An 18,996-nucleotide genomic window follows, 5' to 3' on the forward strand; every position below is an offset into this window, starting at 1 on the left:
TGCACTGCATTGTGTTTGTTTATATTTACTCTTGGTTATAGTTTTTATAGTTCTCTTTGCACAGTACTGTATATTCAGAGTATACAGTAGGTTTACTGTTCGGCATTGTCTTGTGTTGTCTTGTGCACTCGATGCACTTTATGTAGCTTTGTGTTGTGTTGTAGCTCTATGTTGTTTAGTGTAGCACCAGGGTTCTGGAAACGTCTAATTTTACTGTGTACTGTGTATCACTGTGTATAGTTGAAATGAGACTAAAAGCCTCTTGACTCGACTTGATTTGACTTGACCTTGACTAGTGTATTAGAGGGACAGTGCATGTAGGACTTTTTGGAGGGGAGGCATGATTGAGATGGTTTGGACATGTGCAGAGGAGGGACATGGCGTATATCGGTAGGAGAATGCTGAGGATAGAGCCACTAGGAAGGAGGAAAAGAGGAAGGCCAAGGAGTAGGTTTATGGATGTGGGGAGGGAAGACATGCAGGTAGTTGGTTTGAAAGAGGTAGATGTAAAGGACAGAGTAGTATGGAGATGGGTGATCCGCTGTGGCGACCCCTAATGGAAGAAGCCGAAAGAAGAAGAAGAGTTAATCAAATTCGTAATTAAAAAATGTAAAAAATAAAACAAATAAAAAAATTAATTTAAATAAAAAAACTTTAATATATGTAAATAAGTATTTAGACCCTATCAAACAACACTTGAAAAACCTTGACTGGATTCTACCTGAGGAAAAGTTTATTGATTGGACATGATTTGGAAAGCCACACACCTATAGAAGGCCTCACAGCTGACAATGCATTTCAATGCAAAAGCCACAAGCCATGAGGTAAAAGGAACTGCCTGCAGAGCTCAGATACATGATTGTTGAAAGGCACAGATCTTGGGAAGGCTACAAAAAAGTACTGCTGCACTAAATGATTCCCAAGAGCACAGTGGCCTCCAAAATTCTTAAATTGAAGAAGTGTGACTTTCCTCAGAGCTGGTCGCCAGGCCAAACAAAGCAATCAGGGAATAAGGGCCTTAATAAGAAAGGTAATCAAGAAACTGATTATTAATAGATACACAATAATGTGTTATAAAGTACATTTTATTCATCCAAATACAGGATTAAAAAAAATTATAATCAGATCATGTACACAGCAAATAAACATTCAATAATGACAATTAAGTTAAAACATGTCCCGAGTCTGTGCTTGAACTGACTTACATCCAACTTTATAAAATGTAGGCACATTATAATTTGAGAATTATTCACAAAAATATATACACACTGTACAATCTAAATTTATATAAATACACACACATGCACACACACACACACACACACACACACACAAAAAAACACACTTGGCAGTGCTGATACAATATTTGGCTTCTATTTCAAATGTGAATGATGTTGCATAGGATCAAGATGCTGAAGGTAGGTAAGATTATTAACAAAAAACTGAACAAAATTACCATGGAGGAAATTCATGAGGAATTCAAACAAAACCATAATTAATTCCTGATATCAAGTGTTAACTGTCAGTTAAATGTCCACAATTGTTTCTTCTGTCATTTCATTTATTAGCTCTTCCTAAAAGTCTATTTTTGTATTTGATCTTTTCCCTGAAGTTCACTTTATAATATTTCCGTAGGTGTATGTACAAAAAACATAATTTATTTTTACATGGCAATTTCCCTTCCTTCCTTTGTCTCTCAGAACAGCATAAAGAGATACAAAAATGGAGAAAATAATGGCATCTGCTAGTAAAAAGCTGTAAAAAGAATTTCAAAAAAGGTCAAAGAAATGTTACTGTTCATGACAAGACTAGCTATAGAAGAGGCAAACAGATTAACAAAACTTGTGTTAGCTCTTTGATTACAGTGCATACTTAGTTAGATAAAGCTGCCTCAGTGTTCATAGGGAATAATTAGGAATAGTAATGTTTAAGATAAACCATCATACTCATATTCAAAACAAAAGACGCTCATGTACAATTACTTGTGTAACTTATTTGTTTCATGCCAGACAGGTACAAGATTTATCTGCACACTAAAACCTAAAATACTGCTACAGATTCTAGTGCAACTGAGCATGGCTAACTTATATAAAATAAACTGAATGGGTATAGGGGAATGGTAGGGGCTAATTTGGCCCCAACATGATGATGGACTATCCTGCTGTATGCTAAATAGATGGGGATAACCTGCTATAAAATAAATTGATGGTGCTAACCTGCTGCCACAAGAATGGGTGGGGCTAACTTGCTGTAAAATTAATGCATAAGTTTATTATATGAGCTTTGACATTGAAGAAACATGAAATGTAAAATTGGCTGTTTTCTTTGCAGTTTAGGTTCCATAAACAGATCCATAAGCAGAGAGAATGCAAGAAGTAGATTTTTTAACTTTAACAATGTTTACAAACTATATTAAGCTCTTTAATTTTAGAAAAACCAGAGAACATTTAGGATTCCACAATGTAGACTCTTTAAGTCACTTCCCTTCACAGTGGTACAGCATGGAAGATAAGGCCAAAGTAAAGTTGTGGACAACTGATGAGGTATAAATACGCCCATAAGCGCACGCTATTTTACTCAACATTGTGCAGCTCCTTCAAAGAACCCAACAAAGTCTCACAGGGTTTTGTGCCAAATGTTTTTCATTTTTCATCTGCGTTTCATAAGTAACATGATGAATTATCAAAATGATAAAGCCACTCTGAGCTGCTTAGACAAGCAGTGTGAAGCCCTTTTGCTTGAGAAGTGGAAAGTTCTGGATAAGAACACAGTGCCCCTCAGGCTCCCATTGCAAGATGCAGTAAGGCACTGGGTATTGAGCACCGAAATGAGGGATGAAAAAGTTGAGAAGAAGGGTGTTCTTCAGTGACTGAGTGCAAGTCAGGTCCGCTGGACACGTCTCTCTTTTCAAAAAAGGAAAACCTCCATGCTGGTGAGGTACTGATCATGCAAATGATTACACAAGGACAGAATTTCACATTGTCCTCCGGAAACTCTCCCAGAATGAAAAATCCGTTGCCTTTACGTTGACGGCCAGCATCAGAATACACTTATGTGAGCCAGTGTCATGTGTGTCCAGACATTAACAGTAGTGAAGAGCACAAAATCAATAGCACCATCTTGTCAACAAAACATAATATGGGAGAAAAAAATAGCGAGGTTTAGTTTTGATATTTCTCTAAAACCAATTTTAGGGATGAGCAAAACTATTAAATTAAGATATTAACTAAAGCTTTAAAACATTATTATTATTGTAATCATTATTATTATTAGGATTATCATTATTAGATATTAGATGAAAGTGTATTATAGTGAGGTAAAGATTCTGGAAAATCTCTTGTTAGATGACATCCTTCACAGCAGATGGTTAGAATATGAGGAATAAGTAGTGCAGTCTCTTTTTTTTTTTTTTTTTCTTCTTCTGTTTCGGTTTTGCAATCTAAATTTGTAACTTGACACACAGCAAGTTAAACTGTGAATTGTATAGTTTCTGCATCAGCAGCTTGATCGGTGCTGCCTAGGCATGAGGAAACATTCAAAGGAACTTTGCAAATAAAAGTAAGCATCAGAGTGTTGACTCCAGTGATGAGTCAAGGATGTCATCATGGTGACCATTACTGTTAGAGTCGCTGTCATAACTCTGAGTGCTGGAGCAGTTTGCTGCCTCCTTTAGACGCATCAGCATGTTCATCTGAAAGAGGGGAGAGGAACACACTCTGTTTATCTGTCTGCATCTGTGTCACTGTGTGTGTGTGTGTGTGTGTGTGTGTGAGTGTGTGTGTGTGTGTGTGTGTGTGTGTGTCTTTCTCACCAGTGGATCAGCATCACTGTCGCTCTGGGTGTTCTGTTTATTAGCACCCTCTTTCAAGGTGGAGCCTCCATCCAAACCCACATCCTCTGGGCGGAGTTTTAGCAGAGCAGGCCAATCAGGATGCTGAGAGCTTGATCGCCATGGAAATGTGTCCATCACCCAACGAGCAGGATCCTCCCATGCAGCTCTACGTCCATAAAGCTGTTGGGGGAAAGAGAATTAAACACAAAATCTCTGAATTTCATAAACATAAAAAAAAGATCTACATTCATTATTTATGCAAATAAAGTGAAGAAAAATTACATAAAAGGTCAGAAAACAGTTATGTTTATATTTGCTCAAAAACATCTGTCACATTGACTTTTATTAGAATTTAAATCAACAGTACAGATTACAAACCCAAACTTACACAGTCACAATACAAAAACAATAAATATCAGGTGGAATCCAATTGGTCTGATGGACAGAATAATTAGTCCTAATATCTGAGATAAATATTACCTGTAAACCCTCTCTGACAGCTTCCAGTATGTATGGGATGATGCTGTAATTCCACAGGTCTGTAAACCAAATGCGTGACCCATCTACATCCATCGGACATGAAAGGAACAAACGTGGCCCTGCAGCAAACACACAAACACACACATTTATAACAGTTCAGTAAGGTATAATTTTACCTGCAGAACACACTGAAGACTTTCTTACCAATAGTAACATCTGAGGAGCTGTGAGCCTCAAGGAAGCAGTTGAGATGATGCCAAACACGAGGAATCCACTCAGTGATCTTCACCAGTGCTGGATTACGTGTCCGGCTGCTGATTTCTGTCTCAATAAGCTTCCTCCTCAGAAAACGGCCCAGAAAGCCCTTTACTGGTTCTGTGTGATTTGCACACAAAACCCACCTGCAGAACATTTGAGTACTTAATGTTTTGTTGTTTTGTTTTTGTGGGTCTGTTGTGACTCTCAGCATAAGAGGCATGCAAATGAAACAAACCTCTGCCTAAGAAACATACACAAATCCCATTTGTCCACAAATATTATAAGGCCTCCAAAAGACTGACTCACTACGATTTCCTGGCTCAGGAACTGCAAGCATGAAGTGCATTTGTGGAACTAATAACACTCACTGGTTTGTAATAAATCTTGCCCCTTTCACTTGACTTCATGTAACTGCACATTAATAATATTATAATATTATTATAATTAAAATAATTATTATATTATAATAATGATTATAAGTAAAAAAAACAAAACAAAACAATACATTAAATAATGAAGTTTAATTAAAAGTGTAAAATGTGCAATTTTTCACAAGTATATATGTATATGTATGTGTGTATATATATATATATATATATATATATATATATATATATATATATATATATATATATATATATATATATATACATACATACATACATACATACATATATATATATATATATATATACAGTATATTAAAAGAATGACCTGGGTATTAAACTGTTAAACTTCAACTGAAGCTGGACAAATTTACAATTAAAATAAACAAACGTATACATTCTTTGAGAACTGCTTTAATTATGAAAAGATACTTAGAGACAATATTCATTATCAGAAGCGCTATACAAATAAAAATGTAATGAATTAAATTGAATCGAACTGTTACACTGCCATCTACTGGTGATTCATATTAATGGCATTTAGCAGACACTTTTACCGGGCCTTAATTACAGTAGTGCTTTTGGAGGCTCTATTAAAAACACATTTTCATGCTTCCTTACGAAGACATAGACTGAGGTCCTATTAGTACTCATGATCATAATATAGAAACACTGTGTGTGAGTTTTGATAAGATCTGATACAACTTTAAGCAACACCAGGAACTAAGCAGCACCATGTCATCAATACCACACAATATGTATAATAAATATATCCTCACAACCTGATATACACACTGTCCCAAATATGTATAATCACACTGATTTGTCACCTGAAGTTATGATGAAGCTGCAGATTGGGAGATGAAGATGTGGTCTGACTCATGGTGCCGATGATGTATGGGCTGGAGAACAGACACAGAAGCTGATTAGCATGTATTATATACAAATATTAAAAACCATTCTGACACTTGTCTGTAGTAATAAAATAAACTTTTATGAGAAAAATCTTTTGAACGGAACCTTTTATTAATTGTACATGTTTTTTTATATTTCCTTTTGTGATTGCTTATTTTCTGTCTCATTTGATTAACTTTGGAGATAAGGAATGTTGGGGATTTAAGCAATTAAGAATATACTGTTTATATTCAGACAGAATAGATTATGTTATCAATGATCAAATACAAACAGAGATGGGGCAGGATTTAGGTCTTTTTTATAAAAACAAATCGGGTCAAAAATATGTTAATGTGGCATGAGGTGTGCAAAATACTCTATGCTTTGACCTATTCTATAACTATACTCCACATTTACCACTATCTGTGTGTGTGTGTGTGTGTGTGTGTGTGTGTGTGTGTGTGTGTGTGTGTGTGTGTGTGTGTGTGTTTCTTACTAGTGCTGGCGAGTTTGGGTAAGCAGGCCATTAAATATCTCTCCCAAAGAGCTGATATGATGCAAGTTGTCCAGTATGATGACTAAAGGAGCTTCATGCTGATCCTCACTGCACTGTTCCATTACAGCCAACAAATACTGACGCAGCTCCTACACAGTGTTCGAGAGTGGGATTTACACAGAGAGATAGGGAAGAGAGTGGGGTATAAACAGAAAGATGGACAGAAAGAGGTATATAGAAAGAGAGAAGAAGAAGAAATTAACTCTACAGAGCAGTTTTAGAGTTTCACTTAAACTGAACTTCATTAAACAGAAATGTATATTTAAGGTGGCCTGTGAAATCGCTTGTGTTCTTACCTTGCTAGACTTGTGATCTACATTGAAGGTGGCAATGGCAGTGTGTGTATCAATGCGTCCCTCCAGAAGTGTAAGGTGCTCGGCCATACGGTGTGCCAGGTATGTTTTTCCCGTGCCACTTGGACCTGCAGAACAGTTAATGTTGCACTGGTTGCATAACACATAAAGACTGTCATTGCCTCATGTAGGGAAAAAAATTACATTTCATTACAAATTAAAGCTGTTTTTATTTCCACTATATAACTGTATTTTATAATGATAATAAATACAGTATAAAGGGTTTAGATCTGTTGCTTTCCATATGTTGTCTCTAAAAATATGAACAATTTTAAATGATAATTTACAATTATATAGCTAGATTACTGAATATTACAGATTTTGGACAGATTATACACTGAAATGAAAACGATGGAGTGTGTCAATCTTACACAGTCACTGGTCTGATAATAATTGTCACAAAACTATAGTTTTGTACTGTATTATATTGTATAGTATAGTACAGTATTATACAGTGTGCTTTGGCTGACTTTAGTATGGTATTTTATAATACAGTGGCAATTATAAAGATAGTATGCAACACACCAGACAGAATGAGACGACGATGTTCCTGCAGCAGTGACACATAGCGCTGCAGCACAGGCTTCGGGATCAACATGTCAAACACAAGAGAGTCAGTTGACTGGGAGCTCACACCTGTATAAACACACAAACACACACACACACACACACACACACACACACACACACACACACACACACACACACACACACACAATTTTTTTTTTAAATATCAGCAGAACCAACTGCTCCTTATAGTTTTATTTTTGAGGGTTGATGTGTCTGTTGGGGCTATGTATGTTTCTGTGTACCTTTCAGTGAAATATTTATCGTGTTATTTTCTCCAACTAAGTATCCACAGGGAAGTAGTTCTGGTGTTTCTGTTTTGCATGGCCTGATCAACTCCCCAATCCGATATGCCTCCACGCTGTCAGAGCTCAGGCCCAGATGACTGACTGGATCTACATGTCTGATGTATTCCTACACAACATGACAAAATTAATGACTAATGTGGATTTGCTTCTCAAGGTCAGCTTTGTTAGATCTTAAAGAGGAAAATAGCTCACAACACAATAAAATTAAAATCTATACATCTGTAATTGTATTATCAATTTTGTCTAGCATAGACTTAGATTTTTATTTTAACCCCGCAATCTTTGCAACCCTGACTCTCCAAATCTGGCCCCAGCTGTAAGTATTTGGAGTTGACTTACATGCACATTGTGAAGATTTAATAATGAAATCCACATTCACAATTGTATTTAAAATATAGTTGACTATTTATTTAATGTTTATTTAACTATTTGCTAACTTATATTAGTCCCAACATTATATTAATTGTCTTATTTTACTGTGGTTGACAGCAAAGGAGCAAAAAATACAATGACATTTGGGTCTGCTTTTTCTAACCTTTGATATTTTCATGTTTGATCTCCTTAACTTTAAAGATGACAATCTGAACACACCGTAAAATCTCTAAAAGCTTTAAATCAAAGCAAACGTTGATATGAACTGAAGGCAGGCCATTTTAATAATTGGAATGATCTAACCAAGTAACATTTAAACTTAATTAAACCAACTCAGTGTTAGCATAAATTTAACATAAAATTAAGGATAGGAAAGCTCATGTGATGTAAGCTTTACTTTAAATAGGCGTTTCACTACTCCGTCCAAAACGTCCCATTTGGTTTTCCCGCTAACTCCAATACAGCCAATCAGGAAGTCCTGTGCTCTGCAATCCTAAAACACACAAAAATGTCCAAAATCACACAACAAATACAATTTTTGTCTAAACCTTTTGGACTAAATGGAATTTCCAACAGATGTATACAGATAAGTAAACTGTACTTACAGTTTATGCTTTGGAATATTGCTCCTTCAGGCATGTCCTAATACTGTATGTGTAAACTATTTCCTAGCATCCTGGTTCTCAGAGATCAAGGTTATAATGACTAAAAGTGCCAAATTGAAGCAAGTGTTGTTGTTCTCATTCTGGCCTGCATAGCTATTATACATTTCTAGGATTATAAACTCAGACCACTAGTAAACAAAGTCACAGCCTAATACTACCAGGATACTGTCTTTACCACTTACTGAAGTTAGAGTTATGATTATGTGTATTTTAAGAAAACAACTTATTTAATTATTTATGGAACAAGATTAAAGGCAAACCTCTCTCCTAGGAGCATCTTCCCCCCGTAAAGTGACAATGATCTTTACATGTTGGCCATCTTTATGAAAACTGCCATCTCCTCCAGAATCATCCATCAGAATATCTATAGTGGAAAAGATTTTCTGTAAATATGACAATCGCTCATAGCAATTTACAATATGCTGCTTTCTTTTTTTTTTTCTGGAAATGTTTTTTTTTTTTTTATATATATAAATATTATCTACCGGTAATAACAGATAAAGTTAAAACAGATCTTGGTAAAATTTTTACCAAAGCTTGTGGACTTGTGGAGATTTTGTTGTGCGAATTCTGTTGTTGAAGTTGTGTTGGAACTTGGGGTGATTAACGCTCGGCCACCGTTTGCCTGATTCTCCATCTTTAAATGATCATTTTCCGCTTTCAGCTTCTCAATCTCAGTCTATACCAACACACACACACACACACACACACACACACACACACACACACACACACACACACAAAGTCACACAAACACAAAAACACACACACCATTTGTTATTAAAACCTTCTAGTTTTTCGTTATACATTTTTATTGCCTGCAATGCATTATGGTTAATACATACAAAGTGAGTCACAATACCACTACTGTACATCAAACATGAAAGAAAAAAAAAAAAGCAAAGAAAAATACATTTTGGTCTGTTCTGTTATTTGGAATACTACAAAGAACAGTAACAGATTTAGGACAAATCCAATGTAGAACTCATATTATTTTTACCTGCATCCTATTCATGGCCTCTCGTAATTGATCAAGTTGGTGGGCAGAGCTCAGTGCTTCTAACCGGATGTCCGTTAACTTCATTTCTTTCTCTCTTAACTCACTTCGAAGCTGCATTACAGTCTCTGCCTCTCCATCAAAACCCTCTGGCAGCCTGCAATTAATAATAAACACATCTTTGATTATTCATATCATAAACAGCTTTAGCATTGTATAGGCAAAAAAAGTATTAATCAGTAATGCAGTAGTGCTGAGAAAAAAGTTGTTGGACTCCACACACACACACACACACACACACACACACACACACACACACACACACACACACACACACACACCAACATACAGTGAGTTGGAGTTCCTGAGCATTGGTGTGGAGCTGCTGGATCCATTATGAGGGAGTTTAGGAGACGAAGGAAGCGAGTCGTTCATTTCCTCAATGTCTGAATGGGACGAGGCAGATTTGGGAGACTTCTTCTTTGTGAACGCCTGTTTAAAGGAGCTGCGCAACTGAAAAACAGAGACGGGGAAAAAAACGTAAACAGAACAGTTGAAAACGAAACAGTTAAAACGATCAAGCACTGTGTAGAGTGCAGCGGGGTAAAAAAGAGTGGAGAAAAAGACAAAATAAAGAAAACCAAATGCAAATGAGAGCAAATAGGTTAATTTATTACTAGAGTAAAATGCATTTTTAAATAGCCGTGTTTGTCTTCACCAACATACAAGTAAATAAATAAAAACTATTGTCCCCAGAGCTACACTTTTGATGTGACTGATTACTGTCCAAATACACACAGCTCTAAGATAACCATGCATTAATTGTACTGTTGGCAAAACATCCCATTTTTGTTAGCATTTGAACATTACACCATTGTCCCCTGCCATCTGTACAGTGTAACACCCCTCACATTTCAGCAACCATTTTAGTATATATTCTCGAGTCAGGCCAACAGAGCATTTTTACAGCGGATTATGTAAACTGTCTTCTTTTCAACATATTTTTGCTTAGGCATGCTTAGGAAAAATAATAAAATATTTCTAGAAATAGTCTATAGAAATATACAGTGCATCTAAAAAGTATTCACAGTGCTTCACTTTTCCACATTTTGCTAATGTTACAGCTTTTTCTTCCTCTTCTTCTTCATTCAGCTGCTCCCTCCTTGGCCTTCCTCTTTTCCTCCTTCCTGGCAGCTCCATCCTCAGCATTCTCCTACCGACATACCCCATGTCCCTCCTCTGCACATGTCCAAACCATCTCAATCTTGCCTCCCTCACCGTGTCTCCAAAACATCCTACATGTGCTGTCCCTCTAATAAACTCAATTCTAATCCTGTCCATCCTCGTCACTCCCAACAAAAATCTTAACATCTTCAGCTCTGCTACCTCCAGCTCCACCTCCTGTCTTTTACTCAATTCCACTGTCTCTAAACCATACAACATAGCAGGTCTCACCACAGTCCTATAAACTTTCAAATCGAATCAAATTTCCCATACAGTGAGGAAAATAAGTATTTGAACACCCTGCTATTTTGCAAGTTCTCCCACTTAGAAATCATGGAGTGGTCTGAAATTGTCATCGTAGGTGCATGTCCACTGTGAGAGACATAATCTAAAAAAAAAATCCAGAAATCACAATGTATGATTTTTTAACTATTTATTTGTATGATACAGCTGCAAATAAGTATTTGAACACCTGAGAAAGTCAATGTTAATATTAGGTACAGTAGCCTTTGTTTGCAATTACAGAGGTCAAACGTTTCCTGTAGTTTTTCACCAGGTTTGCACACACTGCAGGAGGGATTTTGGCCCACTCCTCCACACAGATCATCTCTAGATCAGTCAGGTTTCTGGCCTGTCGCTGAGAAACACAGAGTTTGAGCTCCCTCCAAAGATTCTCTATTGGGTTTAGGTCTGGAGACTGGCTAGGCCACGCCAGAACCTTGATATACTTCTTACAGAGCCACTCCTTGGTTATCCTGGCTGTGTGCTTCGGGTCATTGTCATGTTGGAAGACCCAGCCTCGACCCATCTTCAATGCTCTAACTGAGGGAAGGAGGTTGTTCCCCAAAATCTCGCAATACATGGCCCCGGTCATCCTCTCCTTAATACAGTGCAGTCGCCCTGTCCCATGTGCAGAAAAACACCCCCAAAGCATGATGCTACCACCCCATGCTTCACAGTAGGGATGGTGTTCTTGGATGGTACTCATCATTCTTCTTCCTCCAAACACGTTTAGTGGAATTATGACCCAAAAGTTCTATTTTGGTCTCATCTGACCACATGACTTTCTCCCATGACTCCTCTGGATCATCCAAATGGTCATTGGCAAACTTAAGACGTGCCTGGACATGTGCTGGTTTAAGCAGGGGGACCTTCCGTGCCATGCATGATTTCAAACCATGACGCCTTAGTGTATTACCAACAGTAACCTTGGAAACGGTGGTCCCAGCTCTTTTCAGGTCATTGACCAGCTCCTCCTGTAGTTCTGGGCTGATTTCTCACCTTCCTTAGGATCATTGAGACCCCACGAGGTGAGATCTTGCATGGAGCCCCAGTCCAAGGGAGATTGACAGTAATGTTTAGCTTCTTCCATTTTCTAATAATTGGTCCAACAGTGGACCTTTTTTCACCAAGCTGCTTGGCAATTTCCTGTAGCCCTTTCCAGCCTTGTGGAGGTGTACAATTTTGTCTCTAGTGTCTTTGGACAGCTATTTGGTCTTGGCCATGTTAGTAGTTGGATTCTTACTGATTGTATGGGGTGGACAGGTGTCTTTATGCAGCTAACAACCTCAAACAGGTGCATCTAATTTAGGATAATAAATGGATTGGAGGTGGACATTTTAAAGGCAGACTAACAGGTCTTTGATGGTCAGAATTCTAGCTGATAGACAGGTGTTCAAATACTTATTTGCAGATGTATCATACAAATAAATCGTTTAAAAATCATATATTGTGATTTCTGGATTTTTTTTTTGATTATGTCTCTCACAGTGGACATGCACCTATGATGACAATGTCAGACCCCTCCATGATTTCTAAGTGGGAGAACTTGCAAAATAGCAGGGTGTTCAAATACTTATTTTCCTCACTGTACATACAGAGTACGACATGCAGTGAAATGCTTTTTACGACTGCCCGGCATTCAAGCATAAAAAGGAATGGAATGTAAAGGGAATGGAATGAGGAAAAAAAAAAACAAGAAAAAAAAGGTGGATAAATAAAAAGTATAAACTATATAAAATGAATAGATATAAAAATATATGAAGATATAAGTGAAAATATGTGTATATGCATAGATGTGTATAACAGTAAAAATTTAAGTGATTAACGTGATTGTCTATAGTGTCCATGTGCAGTATGGTGTGGTATAAAGTGGCACTGTGCTCTGCATGTCCAGAGTTAAAGTGACAGTCCAAAGTGTCATAAAGTGTGAGAGAGAAGATGGAGAGAGAGAGAGGTCCAGTACTAGATCCTGGGTGTTTCCTTCTTTAAACTCCAAATGGCCTGTGGGAAGAAGCTCCTCCTCATTCTCTCTGTGTTTGCTTTCAAGGAGCAGGAGCGTTCCCTGAACGCACCAAGGAAAAGAGTTCAGGGGAGTTTCCTTTCACTCTTGCAGATACCCTTGCTCAGAGCCGATCCTTGATGCAATCCAACCTCCACATTAAACCAGTCAGTCGTTTCTACTGCACACTTTTCTGCTGTCACACTGTCCCCATACATGTCCGGCACCACCCTCACATACTTCTCTGACACACCTGACTTCCCCATTTAATACCACAGCTCCTCTCTTGGCACCCTGTCATACACTTTCTCTAGATCCACAAACACACAAAGCAACTCCTTCTAACCTTCTCTATACTTCTCTATCAACATTTTTAAAGCAAATATTGTGCTCTTCCTCGGGATGAAATTATACTGTTTCTCACAGAATGTAAACTCTTTTTCAGCTTGGCTTCCACTACTCTTTCTCATAACTTTATGATGTGACTGATTAACTTTATTCCCCTGTAGTTACTGCAGGTCTGCACATCTTCCTTATTCTTAAAGATCGGTACCAGCACACTCCTTCTCCATTCCTCAGGCATCATCTCACCTTCCAAAATTTTATTGAATAATCTGGTTGAAAAATCCACTGCCATCTCTCCTAAATAGCTTCATGCTGCTACCGGTATTTCATCTGGTCCAACCGACTTTCCACTCTACATCCTCTTAATCACTTTCTCCAGATGTCACACCAAGTACCTTTTTAGCTGTCTTCCTCACTTCTTCAGTAGTTGTCTTCCTCCTTCAGTTTCCACCATCTTATTCTTCTTTCAGTCCTTACTCTCCTCCTCTTCTTCTTCACCTCTAAAATCATCCAACAGACCATTATCCGATGCTGTCTAGCTACACTGTCCCCTGCCAACACCTTACAGTTTCCAATATCTTTCTGTTTGCATCTCCTGCATAGAACATAGTCCACCTCTGTGCACCTTCCTCCACTCTTACATCCTATGCTCCTCCTTCTTCTCAGAACATGTATTTACCACTGCTATTTAAATTCTTTTAGCAAAATCTACCACCATTTGTCCTTCCACATTCCTCTCCTTAACCATCACCTCCTCATCACCTCACCCATCACCCATCACCTAGTTTGTTAATGTTTCAGCCTTATTCCAAAATAGATTCAATTCATTATTTTATTCAAAATTCTACAAACAATACCCTATAATGACAATGTGAAAGAAATGTGTTTAAAATCTTTGCAAAATAAATAAATAAATAAATAAATTACATGTACATAAGTATTCACAGCCTTTTCTCAATAATTTCTTGAAGCACCTTTGGCACCAATTACAGCCTCAAGTCTTTTTGAGTATGATGCTACAAGCTTGGCACACCTATTTTCTCCCTTTCTTCTTTGCAGAACCACTCAAGCTCCATCAGGTTGGATGGGGAGCGTCTGTACCATTTTCAGATCTTTCCAGTTGGGTTCAAGTGTGGGCTCTGCCTGGGCCACTCAAGGACATTCACAGAGTTGCCTCGTAGCCACTCCTATGTTATCTTGGCTTGTCCTGAACCCTCACCCCAGTCTAAGTTTCAGAGTGCTCTGGGGCAGGTTTTCATCAAGGATGTCTCTGTACATTGCCTCATTTATCTTTCCCTCAATTCTGACCAGTCTCCCAGTTCCTGCTACTAAAGAACATCCTCACAGCATCATGCTGTCACCACCATGCTATACTGTAGGTATAGTATTGGCCATGTTTTGAGCAGTGCCTGGTTTCTTCCAAATATGATGATTGGCATTCAGGCCAAAGAGTTTAATCTTTGTTTCTCATGGTCTGAGAGTCCTTCAAGTGCCTTTTGGCATACTCCAGGCAGGCTTTAATGTGCCTTTCAATGAGAAGTGGCTTCCATCTGGCCACTCTACCATACAGGCATGATTGGTGGAGTGCTGCAGAGATGGTTGCTCTTCTGGAAGGTTCTTCTCTCCACAGAGAAAGGCTGGAGCTCTTTCAGAGTGACCATTGTGTTCTTGGTCACCTTCAGCACTAAGGCCCTTCTCCCCCAATCACTCAGTTTGACTCGAGCCGCTCTTGGAAGAGTCTTAGTGATTCCAAACTTCTTCCATTTATGGATGATGGAGGCCACTGCACTCATTGGGACCTTCAATGCTGCAGAACGTTTTTTGTACCCTTCCCCAGATCTGTGCCTCAATACAATCCTGTCTCAGAGGTCTACAAACAATTCTTTTAACTTCATGGCTTGGTTTGTGCCCTGACAGGCACATTTAACTGTGGGACCTTATATAGACAGGTGTGTGCGTTTTCAAATTATGTCCAATTTTACCAAATCAAGTTGTAGAAACAGCTCAAGGATGATCAGTGGAAACACGATGCAACCGAGCTTCATTTTGAGAGTCATGGCAAAAGCTGCGAATACTTATGTACATGTGAATTTTTTTGTTTTTATTTTTAATAAATTTGTAAAAATTTCAAACACACTTCTTTCACGTTGTCATTATGGGGTATTGTTTGTAGAATTTTGAGGAAAAAAATGAATTTCATCTATTTGGGAATAAGACTGTAACATAACAAAAAGCCTTGAAGCTCTGTGAATACTTTCCAGATGCACTATATACTGTGTATGTTTTCCTAAAGCAGAGGTGTAAAAAAGTTTTCAAATCTCTGAGAAAAAAAAGATCTATCTGGAAGTGAACAAATCCAAATCACAGTAGTGGGAGTTTCACTAATGCTGTGCTCAGAACTACTGTTGTAATTTGGTTTTGTTCACTCAGTCTTTCTTTTCAAGTATTAAACCAATACATATTCACAGACACACACAATGTTTGCTTCACAGGCACGTGAGCTGCTTGTGTGCCTTGACACAGCAGCTTCAGTTAATGTGAGACTTTAGGGATGAGTGATACCACTTATTATCATTTTGATCCAAGTACAGTGGAACCCGGTTATGTCGATGTCCTAGGGGGTCGCCAAAAAGCATCGAGGTAACCGATGATCGAGATAAACGAAAACAAAATGGCGGCAGTATATTAACGTGCTTGAAATTTCTTTATGTATGTCAGGCTGACGGACAGGACGTGGAAGCGGAAGCAAGTCAATCATAGTTTATTTAGTTCAACAAAGAAACACTCACTGCTGCCGAGGCGAGAAAACAAACAAAGAACATCCACTCGAGACGAGTAATCCAAAAATGAAACCGAGAGTCCAAACGAAAGTATCGGATCGGATCGGCGGTACTACGACCCCTTCGCGGCCAGGCGGCGGTACGACGACCCCTTCGCGGCCAGGCGGCGGTACGACGACCCCTTCGCGGCCAGGCGGCGGTACGACGACCCCTTCGCGGCCTGACCTCTCTGTGGGACTCTGGAATGGGAGCGAGCTCTCTTGGGGACTCTGGAATGGGAGCGAGCTCTCTTGGGGACTCTGAAACGGGAGCGAGCTCTCTTGGGGACTCTGAGGCTGAGCGGCACCCTCGGCGGAACTCTGAGGCTGAGCGGCACCCTCGGCGGAACTCTGAGGCTGAGCGGCACCCTCGGCGGAACTCTGAGGCTGAGCGGCACCCTCGGTGGAACTCTGAGGCTGAGCGGCACCCTCGGCGGAACTCTGAGGCTGAGCGGCACCCTCGGCGGAACTCTGTGGCGGCCCGGCGCTCTCGTGACGACTCTGTGGTGGCCTGGCGCTCTCGTGACGAGTCTGTGGCGGCCCGGCGCTCTCGTGACGACTCTGTGGCGGCCCGGCACCCTCGGCGGAACTCTGTGGCGGCCCGGCGCTCTCGTGACGACTCTGTGGCGGCCCGGCGCTCTCGTGACGACTCTGTGGCGGCCCGGCGCTCTCGTGACGACTCTGTGGCGGCCCGGCGCTCGTGGCGACTCTGTGGCGGCCAGGCGCTCTCGTGACGACTCTGTGGCGGCCAGGCGCTCTCGTGACAACTCTGTGGCGGCCAGGCGCTCTCGTGACGACTCTGTGGCGGCCCGGCGCTCTCGTGACGGGTCTGTGGCGTAGAGGCACGCTCGTGACGGGTCTGTGGCGGCTCGGCGCGCTCGTGACGGGTCTGTGGCGTAGAGGCACGCTCGTGACGGGTCTGTGGCGTAGAGGCACGCTCGTGACGGGTCTGTGGCGGCCCGCGCTCTCGTGGCGACTCTGTGGCGGCCAGGCGCTCTCGTGACGGGTCTGTGGCGGCTCGGCTCTCTCGTGACGGGTCTGTGGCGGCTCGGCTCTCTCGTGACGGGTCTGTGGCGTGAGGCGCACTTGTGACGGGTCTGTGGCGGCGCGCTCGTGGCGACTCTGTGGCGGCCAGGCGCCTCGTGACAACTCTGTGGCGGCCAGGCGCCTCGTGACGACTCTGTGGCGGCCCGGCGCTCTTGTGACGAGTCTGTGGCGTGAGGCACGCCGTGGACGGGTCTGTGGCGGCTCGGCGCGCTCGTGACGGGTCTGTGGCGAGGCACGCTCGTGACGGGTCTGTGGCGTAGAGGCACGCTCGTGACGGGTCTGTGGCGGCTCGGCTCTCTCGTGACGGGTCTGTGGCGGCTCGGGCTCTCTCGTGACGGGTCTGTGGCGGCTCGGCGCTCGTGACGGGTCTGTGGCGTAGAGGCACGCTCGTGACGGGTCTGTGGCGAGAGGCACGCCGTGGACGGGTCTGTGGCATAGAGGCGCGCCGTGACGGGTCTGTGGCGAGGCGCGCCGTGACGGGTCTGTGGCGAAGAGGCGCGCTCGTGACGGGTCTGTGGCGTAGAGGCGCGCTCGTGACGGGTCTGTGGCGAAGAGGCGCGCTCGTGGGAACCTCGAAACAGGGCAGCACGCTTGTATATGTTCGGTGGCGGCACGGACTGCTCATGGGAGTGCTGGGATGCCAGGGCGCGCTCGCAAACGCTCGGAGATGGTGTAGAGCGTCCACGAGAACCCCGGAACACAGCAGCGCGCTTGTACTGACCCAGGGGCAGGGCCATGTGGAATCCCGGGAACTCAGCCTCGCGTTCTTGGATGCCCAGGGTTGGAACCGAGCACCCTTGAGAATCCTGAGAACGAAGTGGCGCGCTCTGAAGACCCATGGAACGAAGCTTCTTCATCCTCAAAGGGACTGTCGTGGAGATCCACCACCTCCATCCCACACATCCCCAGAAGAAGCTCGCAGAATTCAGCGAGTGAGCCGAAATTGCCCCCATTGGCGCTCCATAATCTGCTGGTTTTAGATAGAGCATCACCAGAAAGAAGAGAAACGCAGAAGGCGATCTTGGCTCTTTCGGAGGGAAACTGGGAAAAATTCTCCTCCACATACTCGCCGATGTTCCCCAGAAATCCGCCCAATTCTTCTCCGTTCCCGGAGAATCGAGCCGGAAATCCCCTCGCGCTCGCGGAGGGGCGTGGCACAGCCGCGCTTTCATGCTCCGGCTTCTGTGGCTTTGAGCCGCGAGAAACGGCTTGGAACTCCCGGTGAAAATCCGAAGCCGGGTTCGGCTGCCGATCCATCGCGGCCGGAATCGCGGGTGGGCGATTCCGCTTTCGGTTTAGGTCGGTTCTTCTGTCAGGCTGACGGACAGGACGCGGAAGCGGAAGCAAGTCAATCATAGTTTATTTAGTTCAACAAAGAAACACTCACTGCTGCCGAGGCGAGAAAACAAACAAAGAACATCCACTCGAGACGAGTAATCCAAAATGAAACCGAGAGTCCAAACGAAAGTAAGCGGCAACGGCAGCAAGTGATCCAGACGAAACAGAACTCGGATACGGAACCAGCGGGAAATGCTGGCGGTCGAGCAGCCGGCATGACAATACAAGAACCGACAGCCTGTGACTCGAGAACGTGTGTTTATATAGTCTGCACC

General features: G+C 41.6%; 1 protein-coding gene across 6 annotated transcripts in view; it reads right to left on the reverse strand.

Annotated features, from left to right (window-relative positions):
* Positions 1 to 1,077: 1,077 nt before the first annotated feature.
* The window catches only part of nav2a (neuron navigator 2a), a 97,523-nt gene continuing 79,604 nt past the window's right edge, over positions 1,078 to 18,996 (reverse strand). For all 6 annotated transcript variants that reach the window (XM_046857490.1, XM_046857487.1, XM_046857486.1 and 3 more), the window contains 14 exons: positions 10,018 to 10,181; positions 9,672 to 9,825; positions 9,203 to 9,350; positions 8,932 to 9,035; positions 8,404 to 8,499; positions 7,572 to 7,740; positions 7,285 to 7,395; positions 6,703 to 6,827; positions 6,347 to 6,495; positions 5,787 to 5,858; positions 4,517 to 4,713; positions 4,313 to 4,431; positions 3,812 to 4,012; positions 1,078 to 3,691 (listed from right to left, as the gene is read on the reverse strand). In XM_046857490.1, the coding sequence (XP_046713446.1) occupies positions 3,566 to 3,691; positions 3,812 to 4,012; positions 4,313 to 4,431; positions 4,517 to 4,713; positions 5,787 to 5,858; positions 6,347 to 6,495; positions 6,703 to 6,827; positions 7,285 to 7,395; positions 7,572 to 7,740; positions 8,404 to 8,499; positions 8,932 to 9,035; positions 9,203 to 9,350; positions 9,672 to 9,825; positions 10,018 to 10,181 (1,935 nt within the window). In that variant the 3' untranslated portion in view covers positions 1,078 to 3,565. The remainder of the gene's footprint in view (positions 3,692 to 3,811; positions 4,013 to 4,312; positions 4,432 to 4,516; positions 4,714 to 5,786; positions 5,859 to 6,346; positions 6,496 to 6,702; positions 6,828 to 7,284; positions 7,396 to 7,571; positions 7,741 to 8,403; positions 8,500 to 8,931; positions 9,036 to 9,202; positions 9,351 to 9,671; positions 9,826 to 10,017; positions 10,182 to 18,996) is intronic.

The sequence above is a fragment of the Silurus meridionalis genome, chromosome 9 (assembly GCF_014805685.1).
Source record: "Silurus meridionalis isolate SWU-2019-XX chromosome 9, ASM1480568v1, whole genome shotgun sequence".
NCBI classification, from domain to species: Eukaryota; Metazoa; Chordata; class Actinopteri; order Siluriformes; family Siluridae; genus Silurus; species Silurus meridionalis.